This window comes from Barbus barbus (assembly GCF_936440315.1).
Source record: "Barbus barbus genome assembly, chromosome: 30".
In the NCBI taxonomy this organism is placed as follows: Eukaryota; Metazoa; Chordata; class Actinopteri; order Cypriniformes; family Cyprinidae; genus Barbus; species Barbus barbus.
In genome coordinates this window covers 9,770,336-9,796,401 of record NC_136758.1, presented here as the reverse complement: position 1 = coordinate 9,796,401, position 26,066 = coordinate 9,770,336, and the positions used below count along the sequence as shown (strand labels likewise).

Below are 26,066 nucleotides of genomic sequence, written 5' to 3'. Positions count from 1 at the left end.
ACGGTTTTCATGAAATCACATGTAAAACGCTGCAAAGTTCCTGTGATTTATAGTAATTGTAATATTTTTTAATTATTAAATCATTTTAAATTAAAACATTTATTTAAATAATTGCATAATTTATTATTTAAAATATTAATAAACATTTGAATTCAGCATACACTATATTATAAATATTTTTAATAATAAATGTTTTAATACAGTATGTCATACATACAAATATTACCATAATCTATACTTTTTAAATTTTTTAACTTTTGATTTTTTTTTCTTTCTAGCAAGTAATTATATTATAATAACATGTTTTCATTAAAGTTACTGATCTACTGGAAAATCATAATTTTTTTATTGTCATTTACATTTTTATTTATTATTCAAAAACATTGTATTATTTTTTAAATATATTTTTTATATTTTATATTAATTATTTTTATATTATTAAATTGTATTTTATTCTTTATCATTTTTATGTTTAGAATAGTTTATAATGTTATTTTAAAATACAATAAAAATAAATAAATCATTTTAAATAATATTTTAAATCATGCATTATAATATAAACAGTATTAATACATTGAATTATTAAAGTACATACAACAGTCCTTTTTTATTTCATGCTTTAAGCCATTCAGAACTTAACACATTAACTTTTAGAAAGAGGAGTTTAAAATGAAATACATGTGAAATAATGAAATAATACAGGATACACTTTGAGATTGCTGAAATGAATTATCAGTGCAGCTAATATGTGCCTCGTGGTCAAGTCAACTGCTTATGATGATGATACTGCTGAGACACTGCAGGGAGGTTTCAGAACACTCAATCTGAGTACTGTCACTCTCCTGAGGCCAGAGAGAGAGAGAGAGACAGAGAGAGAGACAGAGAGAGAGAGAGAGAGAGAGAGAGAGAGAGACAGAGAGAGAGGGGGGGCGGGCAGTGATATCTGTATGTCTCTATCAATTTCCATACATTTTTACAATTTGATATTAGTGTTCCTAATGACGCCTTTAATTTTACCAAATATAATTGTTGTTATTTTTATAGGTTAATAATTGTTCAATCGTCTCTTTTGAATTATACTCTGTATTGCTTTGAAAAACATTGATCTTTGAACGTCGTGGCAATAAAGAGCTGGAAAGAGGGGACATTAATAATAATGCTTTTATGTGCATTTGTGTCTCCAGGGGATCAATCGATCTTGCTGTTGTATTTGATGTATGAGCCTAGAGAGTTCACAACTGCCCTGTTTGGGGTATTTAACTCTGTGAGGGTGCTGTTGTTGGTAAGTGGTCTTGTTTAATGCAGTAATGCTTTCTCTGATGACTCATGTCTCTCAGCTATCCCAGAGTGGAGATCAGTGGATGTCCTTGAAATACCACTAAATCTTTCGATTTCAGCCTCAAACAGCAGTACTGAAGTACGGCCATTGACTGGATACAGCTGAGTCTTTGCCTTCTCTTCATTTGAGTCTCTTGTCTAGCACACACACAGCTGAGCCCTTGCACACACACCCCTTTGATATCCAAACGTATGTTCTTTATGATTATTTATGGGATTTTTGCCTGTAGTCAGAGAAAGAACGAAATGGTAAAGACAGGGGACTGACACAACTCTGAACATTCAGAGTCCATTCAAATCAGTCCATTCAGCTTTTTTCCATCACACGGCCGGTTCTGCTCCATACGAGGTGCAGTAATTTGGCACAGAGGGACGTATACATTCACATGGTGTAAAACCAAGAATATGTATAGGTTATTGTAGACACTGTCAGCAATGTTTAGTCTTTATGACTGTAAATATAAAGTCTGCTAAAGGTGTCAAATTACCAAATGATTGTGACATTATGTCAGTTTAAAATATGTTTCTTAGATAAATAGTGCTGGGAAAATAACACACACACACACACACACACACACATTCATATATATATAGAAATATATTAATATTTCTATTAGTGCTGTCAAACGATTAATCGTGATTAATCGCATACAAAATAAAAGTTTTTGTTTGCATAATATATGCGTGTGCTCTGTGTATATTTATTATATACACACACACATTACAGTATATATTTTGAAAATGTATTTACATGTATTTACATGTCTATTTATATTTATTATTATTATTTACTTTTTTATTTACTTTTTATTTTTTAAATTAAGCTTTCTATTGCCATACATTGAGGTGAGGTAAATTATGAGGTAAGTTGAAATAATTATATAATTATTATTTATGGTGTATTATTATTATTATATTATAATTTATTAAATGTCTCAAATTTATATCTCCCAATGTAGATTGTAATTATATTTCTTGTGATGTTAAGATAATCCAATCAACTGTTACCCTTGTCATGGTCCAAGTGTTGAAGTCTTTAATGGCATTTTAATTATTTAATTGCTGATATTATTAGTTACAGTAAGCAATTTGCTCTCTCTATACTGTTTTGGGTATAAGTTTGGGTCCAATAAATTATCTATTTATTCATTGATTTATTTGTTTGATTGTTTGAAAAAATACACTTCTATTCTGAAAAAAAAATACATTAAATTGATCAAAAATGCAGTAAAGACTTTTATATGGCTTCAGAAGAATTCTATTTAAAAAAGTATCATGGTTTCCACAAAAATATATACATTTTCAACATTGATAATAATAAGAAATATATATATATATATATATATATTTTTTGAGCAGCAAATCAGCATATTATAATACTTTCTGAAGGATCATGTAACATTGAAGACTGGTGTAGAAGCTGCTGAAAATTCAGTTTTGCATAACAGGAATAAATTACATTTTAAAATATAGTAAAATAAAAACTGTTATTTTAAACAGTACTAATATTTGCATTTTTAATCAAATAAATGCAGTCCTGGTAAGCACAAAGACTTTAAAAACAACGGCAGTGTTCATTTCTAATAGACAACATGTAGTAAAGTATATATTATTAAGCAATAAAGTATGGTGTTGCTTTTTTGGGAAGAAAGTCCACTTTTAAAACTAATTTATGACTTTTAACATTGATTACCCTTTCAAAATATCATTGTTTTGTTCCTTCACCGTGGCATTAGCAGAGTAGCTTTGCAGCGTGATGGGAAACAGGTTGAAGTCTGCTTTGTTTTCGCCGTCTGTCATGAGGAACCCTTCTTCCGAGCAGGTCGATGCAGTGTCTTAGAGTGACACTTAAACAAAGCCTGCCAGTTAAGGAGCACATACAAAGGCATTGTGGAGGGAAGCCGATCTTGTGCGTCTAAAGATCTGAAGAATCAAAATCTTGGCAGGCCTGGCTGCAGTGAGCGCACGGCTCCACGCTCGCGGTTTTTATAAATGGCTGCGGGGCTGGAATTGACTTGTAATTAGGGTGGCGTAGAGTTGGTGAGGAATTATTAAACACTCCAGGCTCTAATGAGTTGATGAAAGTAAAAACACGGAGCGTTGACCTTTTCCGTGGAATGTTTATGCATTCCCATTATGTTTTCTGCTGCGAATCAGAAGCGGTGGCAAAGTCTGTTGACACCGGGCCCTCGCTGGGCAGGGGGGGTAATTAAATCAGAACTGTTTGCTTGAGCAGTCAGGGCAAATGAGTCACGGCGCACACCTCTCACGCGTGTTTGCACGCAAATGTGGACGCAGGTGAGTTCGCTTTCAAGTGCTCTCAGACGTTCTGAGTGAGGCAGCCTAACTGTTTTTGACACTGTTTCAACAGGCACAAACCCTGAAGGTTAATTAATTCACTGGTTAGGTTTAAACGCATCTGAGAGAATCTAAATATTTATGGGCTTTGTTTTCATACAAGCTGAACCACAGGACTGTGCTTATGCATTCTAGTGCGGTTCTTATGTATTTCCGAGATTACACAGCTGTTATATTGCATTATTCAACATCAGCATCATTTTAAGCATTTTGATTTATACATAGATCTTAGTACTCACCAAATGATCGGATTTATGGACTATACAATGGGTGAAAAATCCCATAAATTTACACTTTAGGAGGGAGCATAGGCACATCTCTCTTGGGCAACTACAATGCAAATAATAAGAATGCCTTAGTAACCACCTAGCAATACTAAAAACTCTCCAAACACTATAGCAAATGCATTGCAATGTTATAGCATTGTAGCAGCAAGTTTCGCACTATTCATCACACCACTATATTTTAAAATGTAAAAACAACTAAAATGCTGTATTATTTACGCCAAGCGTATGTCAGTTTTGTAAAGAGACAATCAAAAACGCCCCCCCCCCCCCAAAAAACAAAACAAAACAAAACACCATTGTTCTGTAAATGACAGGACATAAACGCATAAAAATTGTTCCGTGTTTAGTTGGTGACTCTAGTCCCACCTTACAGCTTTATTAGCCAACTATATTTTTGAAGGATGAACGAAAGTCCCACCTTTAACCCCTTAACTGTCATCCCCATTTTTGAAAATTTATGAAAAAGTGCACTATGCAAACTTAAATTATATAATTCACGAACGCTTTTGAATACAGACCTAAGGTTGGTCTCTTTTTAAAGAAGACAATTAGCAGATTATTACAGAAGTGAAGTCATTTAATAAAATTAAAGTATTAAAAAGTTATAGAAGTTTAAATTTACTGTTAAACAAATGTATTATATTACTTGTATTTTATATAAAATAAATATTTAAAATAATATTTAAAAATCTAAAATTGCTATAAAATTAAAGCCATATGTGTACATAAGTTGTGTTCCAAATTTGAAGTTGATATAAAAAAATTGAGGTTCATATGCAATTTTGTTTAGGCGTTATACCAAAAACCGCCACCGGGTGCCCTTCAAACTCCATTGAATTTTTTGTTTATGCATTTCTGTCACAAATCTATCAATTTCTCTCTCAGTATTACATCTATAACAAAATAACCTCAGACCTTTCCAATGATATGTATTTTGTCAAGATTATAAAAAGTTTTGATTCTAAAAGACCGATAAGATAAATTATGTAGATTTATCACAGACTCTTGGTGCACTAATGAATCTATTACTGTTCCTACATAATTTGTAACAACAAAAAATGGTGCAATATCTATTTAGGAGACTTAGACCTTTCCAATGATATATCGTTTGTCATGATTAGATTAGGATTTAATTGTAATATGGTGAAGTAAAGTTAGGTGTCCCGTATACGGGACGGTGACGTTAAATCAAAGTTATGCTTAGTTTAAAAGTAGAGTAATCATAGCAGTTTTCATCCATAGTCTGTCTAAATATCTGCGTTTTCAAATGGCATCTTTGACGACAGTATTCTATAAAAATCCTGACATACTAAGGCCAAATGTACACAAATATTTTTTCTCTTATTCCATGGATTTTACCCGTTTGCCTCCACTTGTTACCAGTGTTTTTGTGCGAGCAGCTGCAACTGAGGTAACTGTGAAGACTACCCCGAATTGGTCTACAGTAATCCACATGACTGGGAATTTCACATGAGGGCGGATTTTCCTGCACGTATTTCACATCTAGTTCAAGTTGGTCATGTTTGGTTTGAAATGGGTTTACATTGCTACACTTTTGACAATGGATCCATTTTGCCTGCGAAAATGACACTAATGTGCCTGTACTTTTATAGATTAAAAGAGTCAGTGGTCTTTTTCATTTTTCATTTGAGCATCATCTGTTTGTCTACTCTTGAATATGCATTATCTTGGCCAGACTAAAAAAATATTGTTGAGCTAAAGAAGCTCAATTTATTAAACATCTTATTTATTATAACTGTCTTTTTCTTAAGTGGATAGTGTTATCAAGATGGCCGCCAAATGGATGAAATTTTGGTTTATGCAGTGTGTTTTAGATATTTTCAAAATTTTTAGCCTTATTTTAACAATTTTTTAATTATACATTGATCTTAAAGTGAACTGAAATGTGGTAACCAACAGTGGATCTATAGCAGATTACATAGTAATGGATCCCTATTTAGCTTCCATTACACTCTTTGCTCTTTTTCAAAAGTTTTCATGGACTGAACTTCAACCAAATGCTGGCAGTTTTTTTTTTCATCTTGGCAAGATTTTTCAGCTCTAACTTGCTGTGCTGCTCTCTGGCAGGGCTTTGGTCTGCTGGGTCTATTTCCTGTGCTGATGAGGTGTATGAAGGAGATGACATTAGCAAAACTCAGCGCTTTGTCCAGAATCGCCTCTTATGTCCTACTCGCCCTCTCAAGCAACACATGGTTGGTCTTCCTCGGTAAGCTCCCATCACTCAAATGATTTATATAAATGATATATTGACATAATGAAGCTCCTTGTAAAGTTATTGTGCATGAAGAATGATCGAGAAAACCATTATGTCAAGTTAATGGTGCGGTGGGGTCAATGATGTGATTTATTTTGTCCAGACCTATTCATTTATTCAAAAATGCATTAAATATGCAATTCATACATACAGAGGCTTGAATGCACATATTCTATGATAAGCTATTGTTGATTTCTGAATTAGAATTCATTTTGATCTTTTCTTGGTGGCATAAAATAAAAAAAAACATATATATATATATATATATATATATATATATATATATATATATATATATATATATACAATATATTCCATATATATTCCACTATATCAGTCTTTTAAAATATTTGTATTTATTTTTATATTTTTATTTAATTTAATTTGTCACTGACTTAGTAGTACTGTTGTGGTAGTGATATGTGTCATATTGTCACATGGTAACGTGGGAAGGTTTTACATTTCAAGATGGTTAGTAACAGCACAACTGACCCTATTTCAAATCTGTCAGCGAGCATATCGAAGCACATCTCTCTTCCCTAAAACAATGTAGATTTCTTTTGTCAGCATGTGACATGCACAAAGCAAATATTTCCCACTCGAGGCCGACGGTCTTCACTTGAGCCGCCTGTTTTAACAAGTCAAATGGCTAAATGTTTTGGAAAAACAGTCTACCTGACCAGACTTTTTATGGTTCATATTCATTCCTCACTGCTGTCTGAACTCATTGCCTTGTTCCAGGGGAGCTCCACCTCCAAAGATGAGTTCTCAGAGTGGTAAGTAATGATAACATTGTGCCGGGCTTCATAGACGGCCACTCTCAGGGAGAGACAGCCGGATCGGCGTTAATACTGTTAATTAAATAAATGGTTGTGGAAATTGTTATTCTAATCGATGTGGCAGACGAAAGCCTTTTAAAGAGAGATGAGTGGCGGCTCTGATGAATAATCAGTGCCAAGGAGGGTGGAATTTGCATGCTGGTCTTTTCTGTTGGCTGTGATAATGATGGGCACAGTGGCAGCACACGGGAGTCATAACCTCCATTCTGAAAGTACAGCGCAGGTGTGGTGTGTGCAGAACCGACACACACACACACACAGGGACACGTACATACACAGATACACCCCACCGCAGATGCATCAACGCAAATACAGAAAATCTTTTGTTCCCTTGAGGATATGCTTTTCTTGATCACGCATGATCAGGCTGCTGCAACGAGCGAGTGACTTTACAATCTGAGCTATTAGGAGAAGCCCATGCTTTGTAATCACAATTACCTCGCAGAATTTCATACATATAGATTAAGCTCATGAATTATTGAATTTTCCATTTAAATTCACTTATATTTCAGAACTGGTTAGCATTCCTCTGGTCTCACCAGAGAGATTAGTTAATTGTGTCTTTATGTTTAATTTTAAGTAATGTTTCTTAATGCAGGCCTATTAATATATTATGTTGTTTACTGTTAGCACTTTTATGAACTGGTATTTAAGTTTGTGTGATTTGTCTTGTGGTTTTGTAGTTGCTGTGGTTGGCGCTCCATCTGGTATCAGCCAAGCAGTGATTCGTTCTTTGTCTTCTTCCATCGTAGGAGCTGATGAACAAGGTATTATGTTATAAATTCTCAATTCAATGAGAGAAAGAGAGAGACACCACAAAAATAAAGTACTAAGATTATGACATCCATGGTTTTGGACACAGTAGGTAAAACAGTATGATAAAATCATGTTTTTTTTATATTCCTTTTGGAAATCAACCAATGGTGTTTGTAGTAAGACCACAATAACCACATATGTACTATTGTCTTACTGTAATGTACTGCACTACCATACTTTAACCTTTTACTACCATATTCAACTATGATACTTACAATTAAACTTTTGTAATAAACATGATAATAAATCTGACAATAAACTTGATTACTGCAATTTTACAATAGTAACACCATGGTTAATTTTCAAAAGAGAAATGTGTTTGGTAAAATCAAACTTGGTAAAATCTTTTTTTTTTTTTTCGTAGAAATACTGTGGTAAAATTGTAGCTTTCAGATATATACCATGGTAATACAATTTCTGAACATGGCAGGAAGGTAAAATCATGATTTTTGGATAGATATAATAGTAAAATGAATGGTAATCATGGTTTTTGGATGGTCCTTTTGGAAAATATTTTGGGGAAAATACCTATGGTATTTATAGTAAAACCAAAACAACCACAAATTTACAATTGTTTTACTACATTGACTATATTTTAACCGTGATATTTGTAGTAAAACTATAGTAATAAAAATGATAATAAACCTGAAAAAAAGCAACAACAAATAAACAAACATGGATTTAGGATATGATACCATGGCAATAGCACATGTTCATGAATGTATAGCATAGTAAAATATACATATTTATGTATTTATTTATTATAGCCCTTTTAGAATGAACCAATTGTATTTTTAGTAAGACCAAATATCTACTATTGTTTTACCACAATAACTTCATTTAAAGGAACACTCCACTTTTTTGGAAATAGGCTCATTTTACAACTCCCCAAGAGTTAAACAGTTAAGTTTTACCATTTTTGAATCAATTCAGCCGATCTCCGGGTCTGGCGGTAGCACTTTTAGCTTAGCTTAGCATAGATCATTGAATCAGATTAGACCATTAGCATCTCGCTCAAAAATTACCAAAGAGTTTAGATTTTTTCCTATTTAAAACTTGACTCTTCTGTAGTTACATTGTGCACCAAGACCGACGGAAAATGAAAAGTTGCGATTTTCTAGGCTGATATGGCTAGGAACTATACTCTCGTTCCGGCATAATAATCAAGGAAATTTTCTGCTGTACCATGAGTGCAGCAGGCGCAGTGATATTACGCAGTGCCTGAAAGTAGTCCCCAGCTAGGTAACTAATTATGATATAGCCGGGGACTACTTTCAGGTACCCATGGTACGGCAGCAAATTTCCTTGATTATTACGCCGGAATTAGAGTATAGTTCCTAGCCACATTAGCCTAGAAAATCGCAACTTTTAATTTTCCGTCGGTCTTAGTGCACGATGTAACTACAGAAGAGTCAAGTTTTAAATAGGAAAAAATCATTTTTGAGCGAGATGCTAATAGTTAGCCTAGCCACATTAGCCTAGAAAATCGCAACTTTTCAACAGGAAAATGATCGAAACTCTTTAGTCATTTTTGATGACCAAATGCTAATGGTCTAATCCGATTCAATTATCTATGCTAAAATAAGCTAAAAGTGCTACCGCCAGATCCGGATATCGGCTGAATGGATTCAAAAACGGTAAAACGTCTCAGGTTACGTATGTAACCATGGTTCCCTGAAGGGAACGAGACGCTGCGTCGAAACGCATATGGGAACGCCTTCAGCGTGACCAGGCTCTGAATATGATGTGTAATCAGTCAAACAAGGGCGAGGCGTCACAGGCGGGGTGACGTCACGACCAGGAAGCATATAAGCACGTGCTCAAGTCATGAAGCAAGCGCTGGCAGGGATGCCGGAAGTGTGGCAACGCGACGCAGCGTCTCGTTCCCTTCAGGGAACCATGGTTACATACGTAACCTGAGACGTTCCCTTCCAGGAACTTCGAGCTGCGTCGAAACGCATATGGGAATGAGATACCAACGCCGCCAGACTGACAAGTCCCTGCCTGGTGTCAGGACGAAAGGACAGGGGAGCCGGGAGTGGCTCGGATGTCGAGGTCATAGAAGCTAACGAAAGTCAGGGGCGTGGACCACCCAGCTGCGTTGCAGATGTCCTGCATGGAACACCTGCCCAGAAGGCCTTGGAGGCCGCCACACCTTGGGTTGAGTGCGCTCTGACTCCCACCGGCGGGGGGAGCTCAGAGGCCTCGTATGCCAAAGCCATGGCACCCACAATCCACCTACTAAGAGAGGGCTTCGTAGCAGGAAGAGAGGTGATAGCCAATAGGAAGACGGTCTTGATAGTGAGGAGTCTCTCAGTTATCTCCTGAATGGGCTCGAAAGGTGCAATGCACAGAGCCTCCAGAACCACAGCCAGATCCCACGTAGGGACGCGAGATCGTACCGGAGGCCTCAGCCTCAGCGCACCGCGGAGGAAACGTGTAACTAGGGGGTGTCTACCCACTGACTGGCCACCAATAAGGGCATGGTATGACGAAATAGCTGCCACGTAGACCTTAACAGTGGAATGGGTTACCCCTGTGGAGAAACGGGCCTGCAGGAACTCCAGTACTGCACCAACGGGGCAGTTGACTGGGTCGAGCATGGCGGTCCCCGCACCAAGAAGTGAAGAGCCTCCACTTCAAGGCGTACAGTTTCCTCGTAGAGGGAGCTCTGGATTGGAGGATGGTCTCGACAACCTCGGTTGACAGACCGGAAGCTATGAGCTGTGCCCCCTCAGGGGCCACACCCACCGCTTCCATAACTCCGGGCGAGGGTGCACCTCGGTGCCCCCGGCCTGTGAGAGGAGGTCCCTCCTGACGGGCACTTCCCACGGAGTGCCGTCGAGGAGAGATATCAGGTCCGAGAACCATACTCGGCCCGGCCAGAACGGTGCTACTAACAGTAGACTGACCTCGTCCCGGCGCACTCTCGCCAGAACTCCAGGGAGCAGAGCGATCGGGGGGAAGGCGTACAGACGGAGCCTCGGCCACGTCTACACCATAACGTCCAGTCCCGGAGGAGCTGGAGGAACCAGAGGGGACATTGCGCTGACTCTCGAGTGGCGAAGAGGTCCACCTGTGCCTGGCCAAAACCTTCCACATCTGCTTCACCCCTCGGGTCTGGGAGGAAGTGCTTGAGCGCACGGAACACAGCTAGGATCTCTAGCTGGTTGATATGCCACGTCAGGTGGCGACCACTCCACAGACCGCGGGCAGGGTGGCCACTCATGACCACACCCCAACCGGTGAGGGAAGCGTCCGTCGCTAGCGAGACGCGGCAACAAGGAGCTCCCAGCACCGGGCCCCGGGACAAGAGCCAAGGATTCCTCCCCATGTCTAAGGCACGGACAGCGGCGTGACACTTTGACAGCGCGGAGCGAGTCTCCCCTCAGGGAGACCCCCTTGGTCTTGAGCCACCACTGTAGGGGCCTCATGTACAGCAGGCCAGAAGGAATCACGCTGGACGCAGCTGCCATGAGCCCAAGCAGTCTCTGAAACTGCTTGACAGTGAATGGCTGGCCTTCTCACACTCTCTCGACTGCCGTGAGGATCGACTCGATCCGAGCAGGGGTCAAACGAGCCTGCATCGTGGTCGAATCCCACACTACACCTGGATAAGTGGTTCTCTGAGCTGGAGAAAGCACACTTTCCTTGGCGTTTAGTCTTAACCCCCCAAATCTTTCATGTGGGCGAGAACGACACCTCGATGCCGAACCGCCGCCCGCTCTAATTGAGCAAGGATCGACCAATCGTCGATATAATTGAGTATGCGGATGCCCTGCAGTCGTAACGGGACCAGTGCCGCATCCACACACTTGGTGAAAGTGCGGGGTGAGAGTGCTAGGCCGAGGGGAAGAACCCGATACTGATACGCTTTGCCCCCGAAAGCGAACCTCAGGAACTCCCTGTGAGAGGGAAGGATGGGTTCATGGAAATAGACATCTTTGAGGTCTGTCGTGACAAATCAGTCCTCGGACCTGATTTGAGACACGATCTGCCTGACAGTGAGCATCTTGAACTTCAGCTTTCTGGCTGAGCGGTTCAGAAGACTCAAATCCAGTATGGGCCTCAGTCCCCCATCCTTCTTTGGAACAATGAAGTACAGGCTGTAGCAGCCGGCGTGGACTTCGTGAGGAGGAACCAACTCGATGGCTTCCTTCCTCAGCAAAGTATCGACTTCCTGTTCCAAGACCAGAGCCTGCTCGGGGGGGAACGGAGTCACACAGACCCCTTTGAACAGCGGAGGTGGCCCATCGAACTGGATGGAATAGCCAGCCTCTACCGTCCGCAGGACCCAAAGAGACACATTTGGCAGTCGCTGCCAGGCTGCCAAACGATCTACTAAGGGAATCAGTCTCTCGAGACTGACCTCTGGTGTTAGAGAAGCGGCCAGACCGCTGCCTCGCTGAGGCGCACCGGCAGGAGACGCGTAATCTGGCGGCCGAGGCGAGTTTCTCAGGCCTGCTGAAATCACAGGCGGAAGAACCTGAGAGTAATACTCGCTGGGACCTGCTGTGCCCTGGAACTGCAGGGTTGACAGACAAATCCCCGGAGGGCACCGAGGGGAGACGGTCACCGTGTGCCGCGGTGTAAGCCGCTCCACCCCAGTAGGGGTCGTCCTCCGTAGTCCTGGGGCTCACCTGTCAGGACCTCTGAACGAACCAGACCCTGCAAGGCAGGACCCAAAGAGACACATTCGGCAGCTCGCTGCCCAATGATCTTCTAAGGGAATCAGTCTCTCGAGACTGACCTCTGGGTTCAGAGAAGCGGCCAGACCGCTGTCTCGATGCGGCGCACCGGAATGAGACGTGTAATCTGGCGGCTGAGGCGAGTTTCTCGGCTCCGCGCTGCCGGGCAGACAAACCTGAGAAATATACTCGCTGGGACCGGCTGTGCCCTGGAACAGCGGCAGGGTAAGCAGACAAGTCCCTGGAGGGCACCGAGGTGAAGTGGTCACCGAGTGCCACAGTGCAAGCCACTCCACCCCAGCACGGGTCGCCCTCCGCGGTCCTGGGGCTCGCCCGTCAGGACCTTTTGCGCGAGGAGCTGGTATGAGGAGGAGGCTGCGCCCGCCCAGCAGCCACCTGAGTTTAGAGAGCGCGCATACCCTCTGCCCACCAAAGATGTTGTAAGCAGAGCAGGAGCCTTCAAAGGCGATGCCGTGGAGGGAGACAGATAGCTCGCAAGCGTCTGTTCAACCCGCGGCATCGCCACATACCCGCGCTCATTCAGTTCCCGCGGGAACGAATGGCCGGGACGAAAAGATTTCACCCGTGATCTCGACACCTCGGTGAGGAGATCGGGGAAAACGGAAGGCTCCTGTGTAGAATTAGCTCTCTGGGGCAAGAGAGGCGGCGAAACCTCGTCAACGCTCGTCACATCAACCTCCTCGGAGGAAGAGAGACGAAGCGTTGAGCCCTCGTCTCGGGGGGAAGAGACCGCTTCCAAACCGAGACGGGGCGCCAGATCAGGCGCGGGAGGATATAGGGACATGCCCGTCTGACTCTCGCCAGCCAGATCAGCCTTTTTCTCTTTTTTTTTTCTCTCTGCAAGCCCCGCGAGCGCAGCCGCCGCTCTGCCTTTTTTCTCTCTGGTTTAAAGGCAGAAGCTTTATTCATTTTATGCTTGTGCAAACACTGCAGCTTACAAAGCTCATAGTTATATCATATTGGGGGGACAGAGGCGGCGAAACCTCGTGAACGCTCGTCACATCAACCTCCTCAGAGGAAGAGAGACGAAGCATTGAGCCCTCGTCTCGGGGGAAGAGACAGCTTCCACACCGAGAGACGGGGCGCCAGATCTGGCGGATACGAGAGGAGATAAGGACATGCCCGTCTCACACTCGCCAGCCAGATCAGCCTGCGAGCCCCACGAGTGCAGCCGCCGCTCTGCCTCGGCAGCAGCGGGACCGGCACCGCGTGGGGAGCTCGCGAAGGCTCCCTTCTCGAAGAGAGCCCTCCGGGTGCAGAGACCGATTCTGCGTGCTCCGCACCCAGGCAGACCACGCACAAATCGTGTGTGTCCTCGCTCGTGATATAGCGAGGGCAAGGATGCACACACGACTCAAAACGTGGTCTGAAAGCTTCACCCCTGAGCTTGCCCTTGGCTTTGGCATGATACTGAATGCTTTCCACTTAAAACTAGGACAAACAACAGTAAATAAGACTGACACACACAGAGCGCTTCGCTGAATGACAAAAAGCTGAAGCCGGCTCCGCCGCACGTGCTTATATGCTTCCTGGTCGTGACGTCACCCCGCCCGTGACGCCTCGCCCTTGTTTGACTGATTACACATCATATTCAGAGCCTGGTCACGCTGAAGGCGTTCCCATATGCGTTTCGACGCAGCTCGAAGTTCCTGGAAGGGAACTCAACTGTTTATCTCTAGGGGAGTTGTAAAATGAGCCTATTTCCCAAAAAAGTGGATTGTTCCTTTAAATTGTGACATTTGTATTAAGACTATGGTAATAAAAATCACAATAAAGCTCCAAAAAAGTTAAAAACAAAAATATATTAGGTTAATTTTCATAAGGGAGATGGCATGGTAACACTTTTATTTTATTTTATTATGGTATCATGGTTAAATATGTATGTTTGTATGTATGTATGTATTTGCAGATACATACAAATGTGTACAAATGTGGTTTCTGTATAGACACCATGGAAACATGTTCTTGTACATTTACCATAATAAGTAAAAGCATCTATTGTTTGTAAAGTTGCTGTGAAACTATATGTTATTAAAAAAGAGATATAAATAAATCCAATTGTTCTGAATCTTAGAGGGAATTCCATGAATATTTACATTTACATTTGCATTTAGTCATTTAGCAGATGCTTTTATCCAAAGCGACTTACAAATGAAGACAATGGAAGCAGTCAAAACCAACAAAAGAGCAACAGCATGCAAGTGTTATGACAAGTCTCAGTTAGCCTAGTATGATACACATAGCAAGGTTTACAAAAAAGCAAAAACAAAAAAACAAAAACAAAACCGTGTAGATAGAATATAGACAAAAAACCTAGTGTTTTTTTTTTTAAAGAAACAAGTAGATAGAATAGAAAAAAGAAAGCTAGTGTTAGTTTTTCAAGAAAAGCTAGCATTTAGAGAATAAATGTGCAATTGATAGAGGGTCAAGTGTGTGTGTGTGTGTGTGTGTGTGTGTGTTTTATATAAATAAAAAGAAGACAGAAAGATAAAATATAATTAGAATAGAGAGTGCTAGAGTTAGAGCATCAAATAAAGATGTAAGAGATGAGTTTTTAGCCATTTCTTGAAGATGGCTAAGGATTCAGCTGCTCAGATTGAGTTGGGCAAGTCATTCCACCAGATGGGAACAGTTAATGGAAAAAGTCTGTGAAAGTGCTTTTGTGCCTCTTTGGGTTGGCACAATAATGCATCATTCATTTGCAGAACGCAAGCTTCTAGAGGGAACATAGGTCTGAAGAACTGAATTTAGGTAAAGGGGAGCAGAGCAGGAGGTGGTTTTGTAGGCAAACATTAATGCCTTGAATTTTATGCGAGCAGCTATTGGTAGCCAGTGCAAATTGATGAACAGAGGTGTGACATGCATTCTTTTCGGCTCATTAAAGATTAATCTTGCAGCAGCATTTTGGATTAATTGTAGAGGTTTGATGGAATTAGCTGGAAGACCTGCCAAGAGAGCATTGCGATAGTCAAGTCTGGACAGAAAAAGAGCTTGAACAAAGGAGTTGTGTTGCATGTTCCGAAAGAAAGGGCCTGATCTTCCTAATATTTTATAAATAAAATCTGCAGGACTGGGCAGTTTTAGCAATGTGGTCTGAGAAATTCAGCTTATCATCAATCACAACTCCAAGGTTTCTGGCTGTTTTTGAAGGACTTATGGTTGATGAGCCTAACTGGAAGGTGAACTTGTGATGAAGTGATGGGTTTGCTGAAACTACAAGCAGTTCTGTCTTAGCTTGGTTGAGTTGAAGGTGATGGTCCTTCATCCAGCAAGAAATGTCAGTTAGACATGCTGAGATGCGAACAGCTCTCGTTGGATCATCAGGATGGAATGAGAGGTAAAGTTGAGTGTCATCAGCATAGCAGTGATATGAAAAGCTATGTTTCTGAATGACAGAACCTAGTGATGCCATGTTGACAGAGAAGAGAAGTGGTCCAAGAACTGAGCCCTGAGGTACCCCAGTAGCTAGATGTTGCGACTTGGATACCTCACCTCTCCAAGATACCTTGAAGGACATGTCTGAGAGGGTAAGACTCAAACCACTGGAGTGCGGTTCCTGAGATGCCCTTACTCAATAGGGCTGACAGGAGGATCTGGTGGTTGACCATATCAAAAGCAGCGGACAGATTCAGCAAGATAAGTAATGAAGACTAGGAAGCTACTCTTGCAAGTCTTAGGGCTTCAACAACTGAGAGCAAGGCAGTTTCAGTCAAATGTCCACTTCTGAAGCCAGACTGGTTGTTGTCCAGGAGGTTGTTCCGTGTGAGAATGGCAGAAACTTGGTTGAACACAACTCGTTCAAGGTAGAAGGGAAACCGGTTTATAGTTCCCTAAAAGGGTTGGGTTAAGAGTGGGTTTCTTAAGAAGTGGGGTTATATGAGCCTGTTTAAATGCTGAAGGAAAAACTCCAGTATGAAGGGATGTGTATATAATATGAAATATACAATATATGAATATAAATATACAATAGTGAATATACATTAGTAATCATTCAGTACCATGGTATTATCATCTGAAACCATCTTTGTGTGTGTTTTTTTTTTTATTAGAGTGTTGTTTTTATTAGAGTGCATTGTGTAATGTGTACATCACAGCACTCCTTTCTTCTCCCAGTTTGATCTACAAGCCCACAAATGAGCTGAAATATCCTGAGGAAACTGCAAAGTGTTTTGACCTTCAGATCACAAATAGATTTGAGTCATGCCTTTCTTTTAAATCTTTACTTTCTTTGACATTTGTTTCTGCCTGATAATGTAGCTAAAAGCCCAAGATTTAATCTCCATTGTCCTTTCACAAATCCTTAATGAGAGGCGTTGCAGTATGCATAATTAACCGGGGAACTGAACACCTACAAAATCATAAAATTATCAAACTCGTCTAAGTGGAAAACAATGCAGGAGGAACAGAGCAACAACAAACAACATCTTAAGTACACTTTCATATTCATATATCCACCCCGGCTTGTTTCTACTACTCACGTAGCTGTAAGCCAAACTGAAAAGAAATATCCATTTAGTTTGTAGACACAAACATCTTTCTTCCCATTACTTTTATTTATTTTCCTGTTGATGCAAGAGTGATACAACTTCACTGGACACAGTGATGACAGGCCATTTCCATCCATAAATGCACTGTTTTCACCATGCAAGCCGCCTCTCTCCATTTTTGTGTCTCAGATTGCATGTGTCACTGACTCTATTGCAGTTTCCAGTCATTCCGGGGCACTCACACGACTTCCAGCTCTGGGGAAGATCAATAAGTATTGCATGTTCCAGGCACTTACGTGCTGCCCTGATGCTCCGCGACTCATTCTGCTCCAGTTAGTCAGAGCAGTCACGAAGTTCAGCGCAGCTCAGGGAGATATTTTATCAAAGTGGATCAAACCATTATTCATGCCAACGATCTAATGCACAGACCTCAGTTTCCACAGCTATTATTCTTTCATTCAGATAAAATCATAGGTTATGAATTTCAGGTGAGTCCACGGCATATTAATGAAACGGCGCTAGCTTTATCCACAACGTTTCAGATAACTTTATTAGAAACATGTTTTTTAATTTAGGTTTAATTGCTGGGCTCCACTATGTAATTATTTATTGGTCCCACATTATATTAAGTGGCCTTAACTACTATGCACTTAAATAAAAAATAAATGGGATACGGGTAAGGTTAGGGACAGGTTTGGTGGTATGTGTTTGTTAGTTTATTTCAAATAAAATAAATGTACTAATATAAATAAATAAAAAAATACCTCCAACAAATTTTCCATGGACTGTTTACATATTTCTCAGGTTTTCAGAAGCAGAAGTCAGCAAAGATGGGCAACTTCTAATGACAGAAAATCTATCAATATATCAAAAGGGGGAAAAAACATTAGCGCAATAGTGTTACGACTTTACAAAAGGGGGAAAAAATATTGAAAAATAGATTATTTTGGACAGAAGAGAGAAAAAGGTCACATTCACGCAGTGTTTCTTTAATTTACCATCACTGTAAAAACACAAGGAGTTATAAATGTACATTGTTATTATTATTATTATGAAATGTAAAAACCTTATTAGATTTATGATGTTAATAACTGTGGAAATGTGTTTTCACAGTCCATTGTCCAATGGGACCTCTGATATAGACAAAGTGTAGTTAATTTAATTAATTTGGATAAAACTGGCTGTCAAATGTATCAATTTTAAATATGGACAACATTTAACAGAAGGTTGTTGTAGTGTTTGTTTTAGTGTAAAGAATGCTTTCTCTGTAATATAAACTAAATGAATGAGTTCAAAGGACTACAGCACAAACAGTTTTTTTCCCCTGAAAAAAATGTAAGATTTTTTTTTTTTAAATCATTAATTTACAGCTATTTTTGTACGCGTTGTGATTTCCCATTCATGTTATAAAAGTTATAAATAGTAATTTTCTCCTCCTTTATATGTTGAAGCAGCAAGATAATTGTAACATTTTACGGTTGCAAAAAATAAACAAGTAAATAAATAAAATACAAATAATAATGTCTTATTCACATAGAAATGTAATTCACTAAAATTTATTTCTCACTAGCAAACTAAGCCTGGTTCAGCTGAATTTCTCTGGATGTCTGTTTCACGTCTTTATTGACTTGAATGTTGATGTCCTCAGGTGCCATGTTCTCCTTCGCGGCCTCAGTGGAAGCGACCTGCATCCTTATTGCTGCTACGATCTTTAACGGGCTGTACCCCCTGACCCTGCCTACCTTCCCCGGGATGCCTTTCATTATCATGGCAGTCTTCATGCTCATCGTGCTCATTCTCTTGCAGTAAGTGAATCTTTCTTTTATATGGAGACTACAGGAAGTACAATATATTATAATATTGTGAAATTCTTTCTTTCTTTCTTTCTTTCTTTCTTTCTTTCTTTTGTAATTTATTCCTGTTATGGATTTTCAGAATCAATTATTCCTGTATTCAGTGGCATTTCTCACTATTATAAATGTTGAAAAGGGTTGTGCTGATTGATTCCTTTTTTTTTTTCATGATACTTTTTTAGGATCCTTTGATGAACAGAAATTAATTAGAACATAAAAACAAATTCTTACTCACCCCAGACTTTGTACTAAAAATGTTTAATGTGCTTGTTGCCAGTCTCCCCAAAAAAATCCTTAGGGAATTTCTAAAGTTTTCTAAAATAAGATATGTGATTATTACTTTAAGAGACTTTAATGTTTTGTTCTACAACATAAATTACACACAGTCATACTTTAATGTAAATTTATAATCTGTGTGCTTTACATTTTTTTTCTAAGTGCACAGTAGTTCTGGCAAAAAAGGGAAAAAGTCAAATAAACCTAATTGCACAGTCATTCTGCATCCAACTTGCTAACTATTCTTGAAGTTAACGAGTCGTGGCTGTTGCAATATCTAGCATGAAATCATTGTAAACACTACAGTTGCAGAATATTATCTGAGGTGTGACTATGTGTAATTTATGTTGCAGAACAAAACAGGACTCTTCAGGTAATGTTATCCACAGACTGCTGCTCTAAAAGCCCATTAGAGATTCCTGTGAGAACCCATAGCTCAAAAATGCTAATTCTCTTCTGGGTATTAGGGCTACAAACTGAACACCTCTATTCAATTTATTTGTATAGAGCTTTTCACAATACTTATTGTTCAAAAAGCAGCTTTACAAAGAATAGTGCCTTAAACCCCCAGTGAGCAAGCCAACTCGACATTGGCAAGCAAAAACTCCCTAAGATATTTAAATAGATGAGGAAGAAAATTTGGGAGGAACCAAGACACAGTTGGAGAAGCTCTCCTTCTCACAAATTTAGAAGCATACATAAATATGTTTTAATTTGAACAGATGTAATTAGGTACATGATTTTAATAATAATTATATTCATTATTGGGTAATGTGTTTTTCAATTAAATGTCATGATCAGTGTTCTCCTATTTTTCTCTTCCACAATTCACAATACTTCAGATATACAGTGTGATTGTTGGCATGGCAACTCTTTTGGTCAAATGAGGTCACAATTATTGTCCAATTTTAATGTTAATTGCTTGCTTAGTGTCTGGGATAATTGCATTAAATATTCATTTTGAGGTAATACCAAGTGCAGTCATGGTTTAAAACTAATGTTTATTTTAATAGCTGGTTAATAAGATACTCACATAAACCGTATTGCCTTTCAAAAATATACTTCATACCAAATGAGGGGAAGCATGTGAAACATTGTCCCGGACCTTGTGATTAAGATGGGCCATTATGGTTCTCTATGCTTTAGTAGTACTTCCCAATGTTTTTTTACTAGTTTTGCTTCGAGATTACGATTTTACAAGCAAAATGTAACTAAAAGGTAACTAATGTGACCTTTTAATGCAAACTTCTCATCAATGCTGTATGCTACTTGAAAACCACATATATAATAGGTCTAATATGTGTTTTACTTTGAAGTATGTCTGCATCTCCATTGGTTTTGATTTTTATATATTTGGAGAAGATGAGCATGACATATTGTGTGATAATAGCATAACATAAGTACTTACATTTGTCATGTGGAGAAATACAGAGGATGGCAAATTAGATATTGATCCATCTCTTGTGTATTCTTCAGCATTTATAGTGAGAGAGGGATCTTAATACATTTCTACTCCACATGTGATGTGAGCGCTACCCGCCTAAACTCAGTCTAGCCACTAAAATCTAGTTTCAAGTAATGTTTAAAAAAAAAAAAAGTTCTTTAAAAGGTCTATTTTTAACAGTATTGTAGACTTTTAAGGGAGGGCAGTGTGGCTACACTGGAGTTTGTGCTTGTTTGAGGACCTCAGACTGTGGAATTAAATGTCTGTTTGTTAATTAAACATGTTATTCTAACAAAATAGAGCACTCTTTTACAATAACATGTATTACAATAATGCGATGGTGGTGATGGCTCTTGATAAATGCTCTTTATGTAATGGTCTTCCCATTTGCCATTAAATGGACAGATGGGCAAATCCTACCAAAACACATTACTATGTCTGCCTCAACTGGACTACATTATGTTACATTAGAGCACGGTGTTAGCAACACCAAGGCCATGGACCCAATTTCTAGGAAATGCATGGAGTGATACAATGTATACCTTTAATGCAAATATAAGTTACTTTGGATGTAAACATCAGCAAATTGTATAAATGTAAATGTAGTCAATGGTATCCACTATAGTTTGGATTCAAAATATCTTTTCAGGTTTTCAGTGACACAAGGGTGTGTGCATAACTAATTAATAATGCAATTAATACTTTCTCTTGGCAAAGATTCATTAAATTAACAATAACTGAAACAATTGAAATATTTCTATGACAGTAAATATTTGTAAATGCTGATTTCTAAATGAGTCTTAAAGATGTATCTTGTTTCCAACAAAAATATTAAGGTGAACAACATTTATAGAAAAATGAAATGTTTCTTGAGCAGCAAATCAGCATATTAGAATGATTTCTGAAGGATCATTTGACGCTGAAGACTGGAGTAATGGTGCTGAAAATTCAGCTTTTCCATTAGAGAAATAAATTACACTTTAAAATATATTACAATTATTTTAGAATGTAAAATTGTTATTTTAAATTGTTATAATATTACAGTTTTTTACTGCATTTTTGATAAATGCAGCTTTGGCGAGCATAAGAGACTTCTTCCCAAAACCACGAAAAAAATCTTACCAGGACTAAACTGTGGATTATGATGTAATTTTCATTTAAAATTCTCCTTCTTATAAACATTTGACAAGAACAGTTAAGTAAATTGTATGAGACAGTAACATATTCATCCAGTTTCACCCAAAAGCAAAACTATTCCAATGAAATTTGTAAGTTTAGGCGGCATTCATTTTATCTCTAGTATCCTTAGCTCATTGATCCAAAAAGATAACCTGCTATGCGCGATCAGAGTGATAGCCCTTTCAAGGGGTTCCCTGAAAAGCTTTGCTCTAACTGACGCACTTGTCAGGTTGACAATAAACAGCTCTACCACCTCCATTATCAGCCTTCAAATTGATTCTGACGTGCATTTGATGTTCTTCCTCAGACTATATAATTAAGTGATTGTCTTAGGTAATGAAGGCATTAAGTAATGTACACTTGCAATAAAGTCTGTGTGTGGTGGGTAGTGAAGTGTAGCATGGTTATCACACCCAGGCTGTAATTACACCACTAATGGGCTGTTCCCAGAGGCAGTGCCCGCTCAGGGTCGTGCAGCCTCCTTTGCGTCCCGAGCAGCCCGCTATTAAACCTGTGCAATTCAGAGGAAGACATACGGTTCTTAAACCATACTTAATCCATTATCCTGCTAGGAAATGATATGTGTCAAATCAGAAATTGCATGTCGTCTCGTGAAAACTCAAATTACACCCTTTGACGTTTGGCTTTTTCATTTGCCTCAAGTGAATTTGAGAACGGCACCTACCTACATTTTTGCAAACTGACAAAACTCAAAACACTATACCAATTCAGCTTATCGATTCCGATTCTTATGAATTCCCAGTTTCAATTTCGACAAGCTAAAAATAATAATAAATAAAAAACATTCAGATATCAAACATATTTATTCTGTCTTTTTGCAAAACTTTCTGTTGCAGCTAAATACCATGAACAAAATCAACAGCCTACAGAATACTACAGAACAAAAATTACCACAGCAAAATCAACTAGACTAACTAGTATACTGTCACAACCTCTCAGGAACAGGGAAACGTGGAGGCGAGGAACTTCTTAAACTTAGAACTTTATTGATACGAAACTAAGGGATCACAGGAGACACAGATGAAGACAATCGAGACCGGACACAGAGGCAGGGAAACACAGGGCTTATAAACAGAGGTGTAAACTAGATAATTAACAACACAGGGCTGGGGACTAATGAACTAATTGATGACAAACGAGGACAGGAACAAGAAAACCAAATATGGGCACGAGAGGAGGGGAAACAAGACACGGGACTGACATTACACCCCCCTCCGGAAGGTGCGTCCACGCGCCATACACCATCCAATGGGGAGGGGGGGGGGGGTGCTCTGGAGGCCTCCAGGGATCAGGGGGCAGGGCCAACGGCCTCCGGAGCGATGCCCATTCCGGGAGCCATGGCGGGACAGGGGACTCGGGAGGCCATGGCAAGACAGGAGACTCGGGAGGCCATGGCGGAGCAGGGAGCTTGGGCGGCCATGGCGAGTCCGCCTCCGAGACCGTGGCCCCGGCCCACGCCTACTACCCCCCCCAAAAAAAAAAAAAAATCCTTGGGAGCTCGATCCAGCTGGTACACTGGAGGAGTGGACTCTTGGGTGCGCCCAGTAAGCATGGACTCTTGGGGGCGTTCGGGAAGTGCGGACACTTGGGGGCGCTCGGGAAGCGCGGACACTTGGGGGTGCTCAGGAAGCACAGACACATTTGGGGGCGCTCAGGCAGCGCGGAGCTGGAAAAGACCAGCGGAGACATAGGAGGGCGCTCAGAAAGCACGGACATTTGGGGGCGCTCGGGCAGTGCGGAGCTGGATGGGACCAGCGGAGACATAGGAGAGCGCTCTGGAAGCGCGGACACTTGGGGCGCTCGGGCACCGCAGAGCTGGACGGGACCAGCGGAGATGCAGGAGGGCTGGACGGGACCCAGCAGAGACGAAGGAGGGTTCATGCGAGGAGCAGGCACTGGAGAGCCCTTGCGAGAAGCAGTCACTGGAGGACACTTGCGAGGAGCAGGCACTTGAGGGCACTGTCGAGGAGCAGGCACCGGAGGACACTTGCGAGGAGCAGGCACTGGGCTGGGGACGGTAACGACTGGCGGGTTTGCCACATTCTCTGCAGACGGGCTTGCCATTCTTTCTGCCGGTGGGCTTGGGAGAGCACCGGACGGAGGCGTGAACTTCCCTGCGAATGGTGGGCTTGCATGAGCCATGAACGGCGGTGGGCATGGGATAGCTGCGGACGGCGGCGTGAACTTCCCCCGTGGACAGCGGGCTTGCGTTGGCCGCGTACGGCGGCTGGCATGGGAGAGTGGGCTTGGGAGAGCCATGGGCGGTAGACTAGCGTTGGCTGCTGACGGCGGCTGTCTTGCGTTGGCCACGGGCGGTTGAGTTGGGCAAATGGCGGTGGGCTTGGGGGAGCCGCGAACGGCGACATGAATTTTCCCGTGGACGGCGGGCTTGGGAGAGCCGCGGATAGCGGCGGGCTCGGGAGAGCCGCGGTTGACTGACTTGCGTTGGCCGCTGACGGCGGCTGCTTTGCGTTGGCCACGGACGGCGGCGGGCTCGGGAGAGCCGCAAACGGCGGAGGGCTTGGGAGAGCTGTGGACGATGGCGAGCTGGTTTTGGTTTGGGCCCGGATGCTTGCCAATCCTGTGGTGTCTGGGAGGTCCATAGGGTGGTGGTAACAGGTAACAGGAGACACAGATGAAGACGATCGAGACCGGACACAGAGGCAAGGAAACACAGGGCTTATAAACAGAGGAGTAAACTAGATAATTAACAACACAGGGCTGGGGACTAATGAACTAATTGATGACAAACGAGGACAGGAACAGGAAAACCAAATATGGGCACGAGAGGAGGGGAAACAAGACACAGGACTGACATATATTTCAAACATTATTATTAAGAAGTATACAGTCAGTAATAAAATAAGAACATTTAAAAGAAAGGATGAATACAACTGAACAAAGTTCAGATGCAGAAATTTAAATCAAATGTATCAAATGTAAATAAGCAAGCCAACGGTTTTCTTTTTATAAATAAAATGGATTAATTCTCATTAAAGTTGAAAAAGAATCATTCACTCAAGATCAGTGAGTGATTTTTTCTTTATAATTAGCATTAATGACACAGACGGCAGCAAATGTATTAGGCTGCTGTCATTTTAAGACTGCATTTATGCAGATCTTTTGAAATAATTTTTTGTGTATTAAGCACAAGAAGATGCAAAAGAAAACTCAATTCAGTATTTGAGTGCTATATGAGAGGCGGCTTTTTGTGTGCATGTTTTGGATTTTTATGCAGCATGAAAACAGTGCACGAGTGCTCAATTGAGTTCTCTTTCACATCTTCTTGCACTTCAATGGCCACATTAAAATGCGAACACAGGAATTAATTAGTGGAATTGGAATTGTTCTTATTGAATCCACGATTCTTGAAAATGTGGAAACGGTTCTAAAACGGATACCCAACTGCATTTACCATAGTGCATAATTTGTAAACTGATACATTTTAACATATGCATCACTTGTATGTAAAATTCATATGTAAGGCTTTAAAAAAATCCTACTAACCGTAAACCTTTAAACTATAGTATATGTGGACTTTCATTCAGACAAAGTAAACTGGCTCAGTAGCTCACCTGGTAATGCACTTGCTATGCGGAAAGCTCAGGTACGAGTCATGTGAAATAAGAGTCACAACACTTGATAATATAGCACAAAAACTTGGAAGCTAAAGCTAAAATGACATGGTTGCTTCAGCAAATGTGTATCCATTTCACATTTGCTTTTGTTGATAATATTGATTAGGTTCAAGGTATGGTTTAGTGTAAGATATTTTCATCGCGATAGAACAGTTACTTTTAGCGCCACTAACTCAGGCATTTTATTTAGAAAAATTCCATGATGCATACAACAATAAACATAATAAAAAGTTGCCAGATTCACATTCATCTGAGACAAAACATGCTTTTAGTGCCACTCACTGCACATTTCACTTTGAAAATGTAGCAAAATGCGCAAGAAGCGTTTTAAATTTGTACAGTTGCTTTTTGTTTTGTACTACTGTTCCAAAAAATAAAACTCAATAAACAGTTGTCAACAATAAGAAATGTGCAAGAAGCGACGCAATCATTTTGCAGAATGTCGTAAGCCTGGGTTGCATAAATGCCTGAACGGTGTGGGTTAGAACATCCCTGCACTACATAATTCCACTCTTATGGACATGAAAAAGCTTTTCGGAGAAAACA

General features: G+C 40.5%; 1 protein-coding gene across 1 annotated transcript in view; it reads left to right on the top strand.

The window, feature by feature from the left end:
• LOC306850274 (proton-coupled folate transporter-like) overlaps nucleotides 1-26,066 on the top strand; it is a 42,363-nt gene that overhangs the window by 7,667 nt on the left and 8,630 nt on the right. The window contains exons 3-6 of the mRNA XM_079385818.1: nucleotides 1,185-1,282; nucleotides 6,072-6,210; nucleotides 7,781-7,864; nucleotides 18,758-18,914. Coding sequence (XP_079241944.1) covers nucleotides 1,185-1,282; nucleotides 6,072-6,210; nucleotides 7,781-7,864; nucleotides 18,758-18,914 — 478 coding nt within the window. The remainder of the gene's footprint in view (nucleotides 1-1,184; nucleotides 1,283-6,071; nucleotides 6,211-7,780; nucleotides 7,865-18,757; nucleotides 18,915-26,066) is intronic.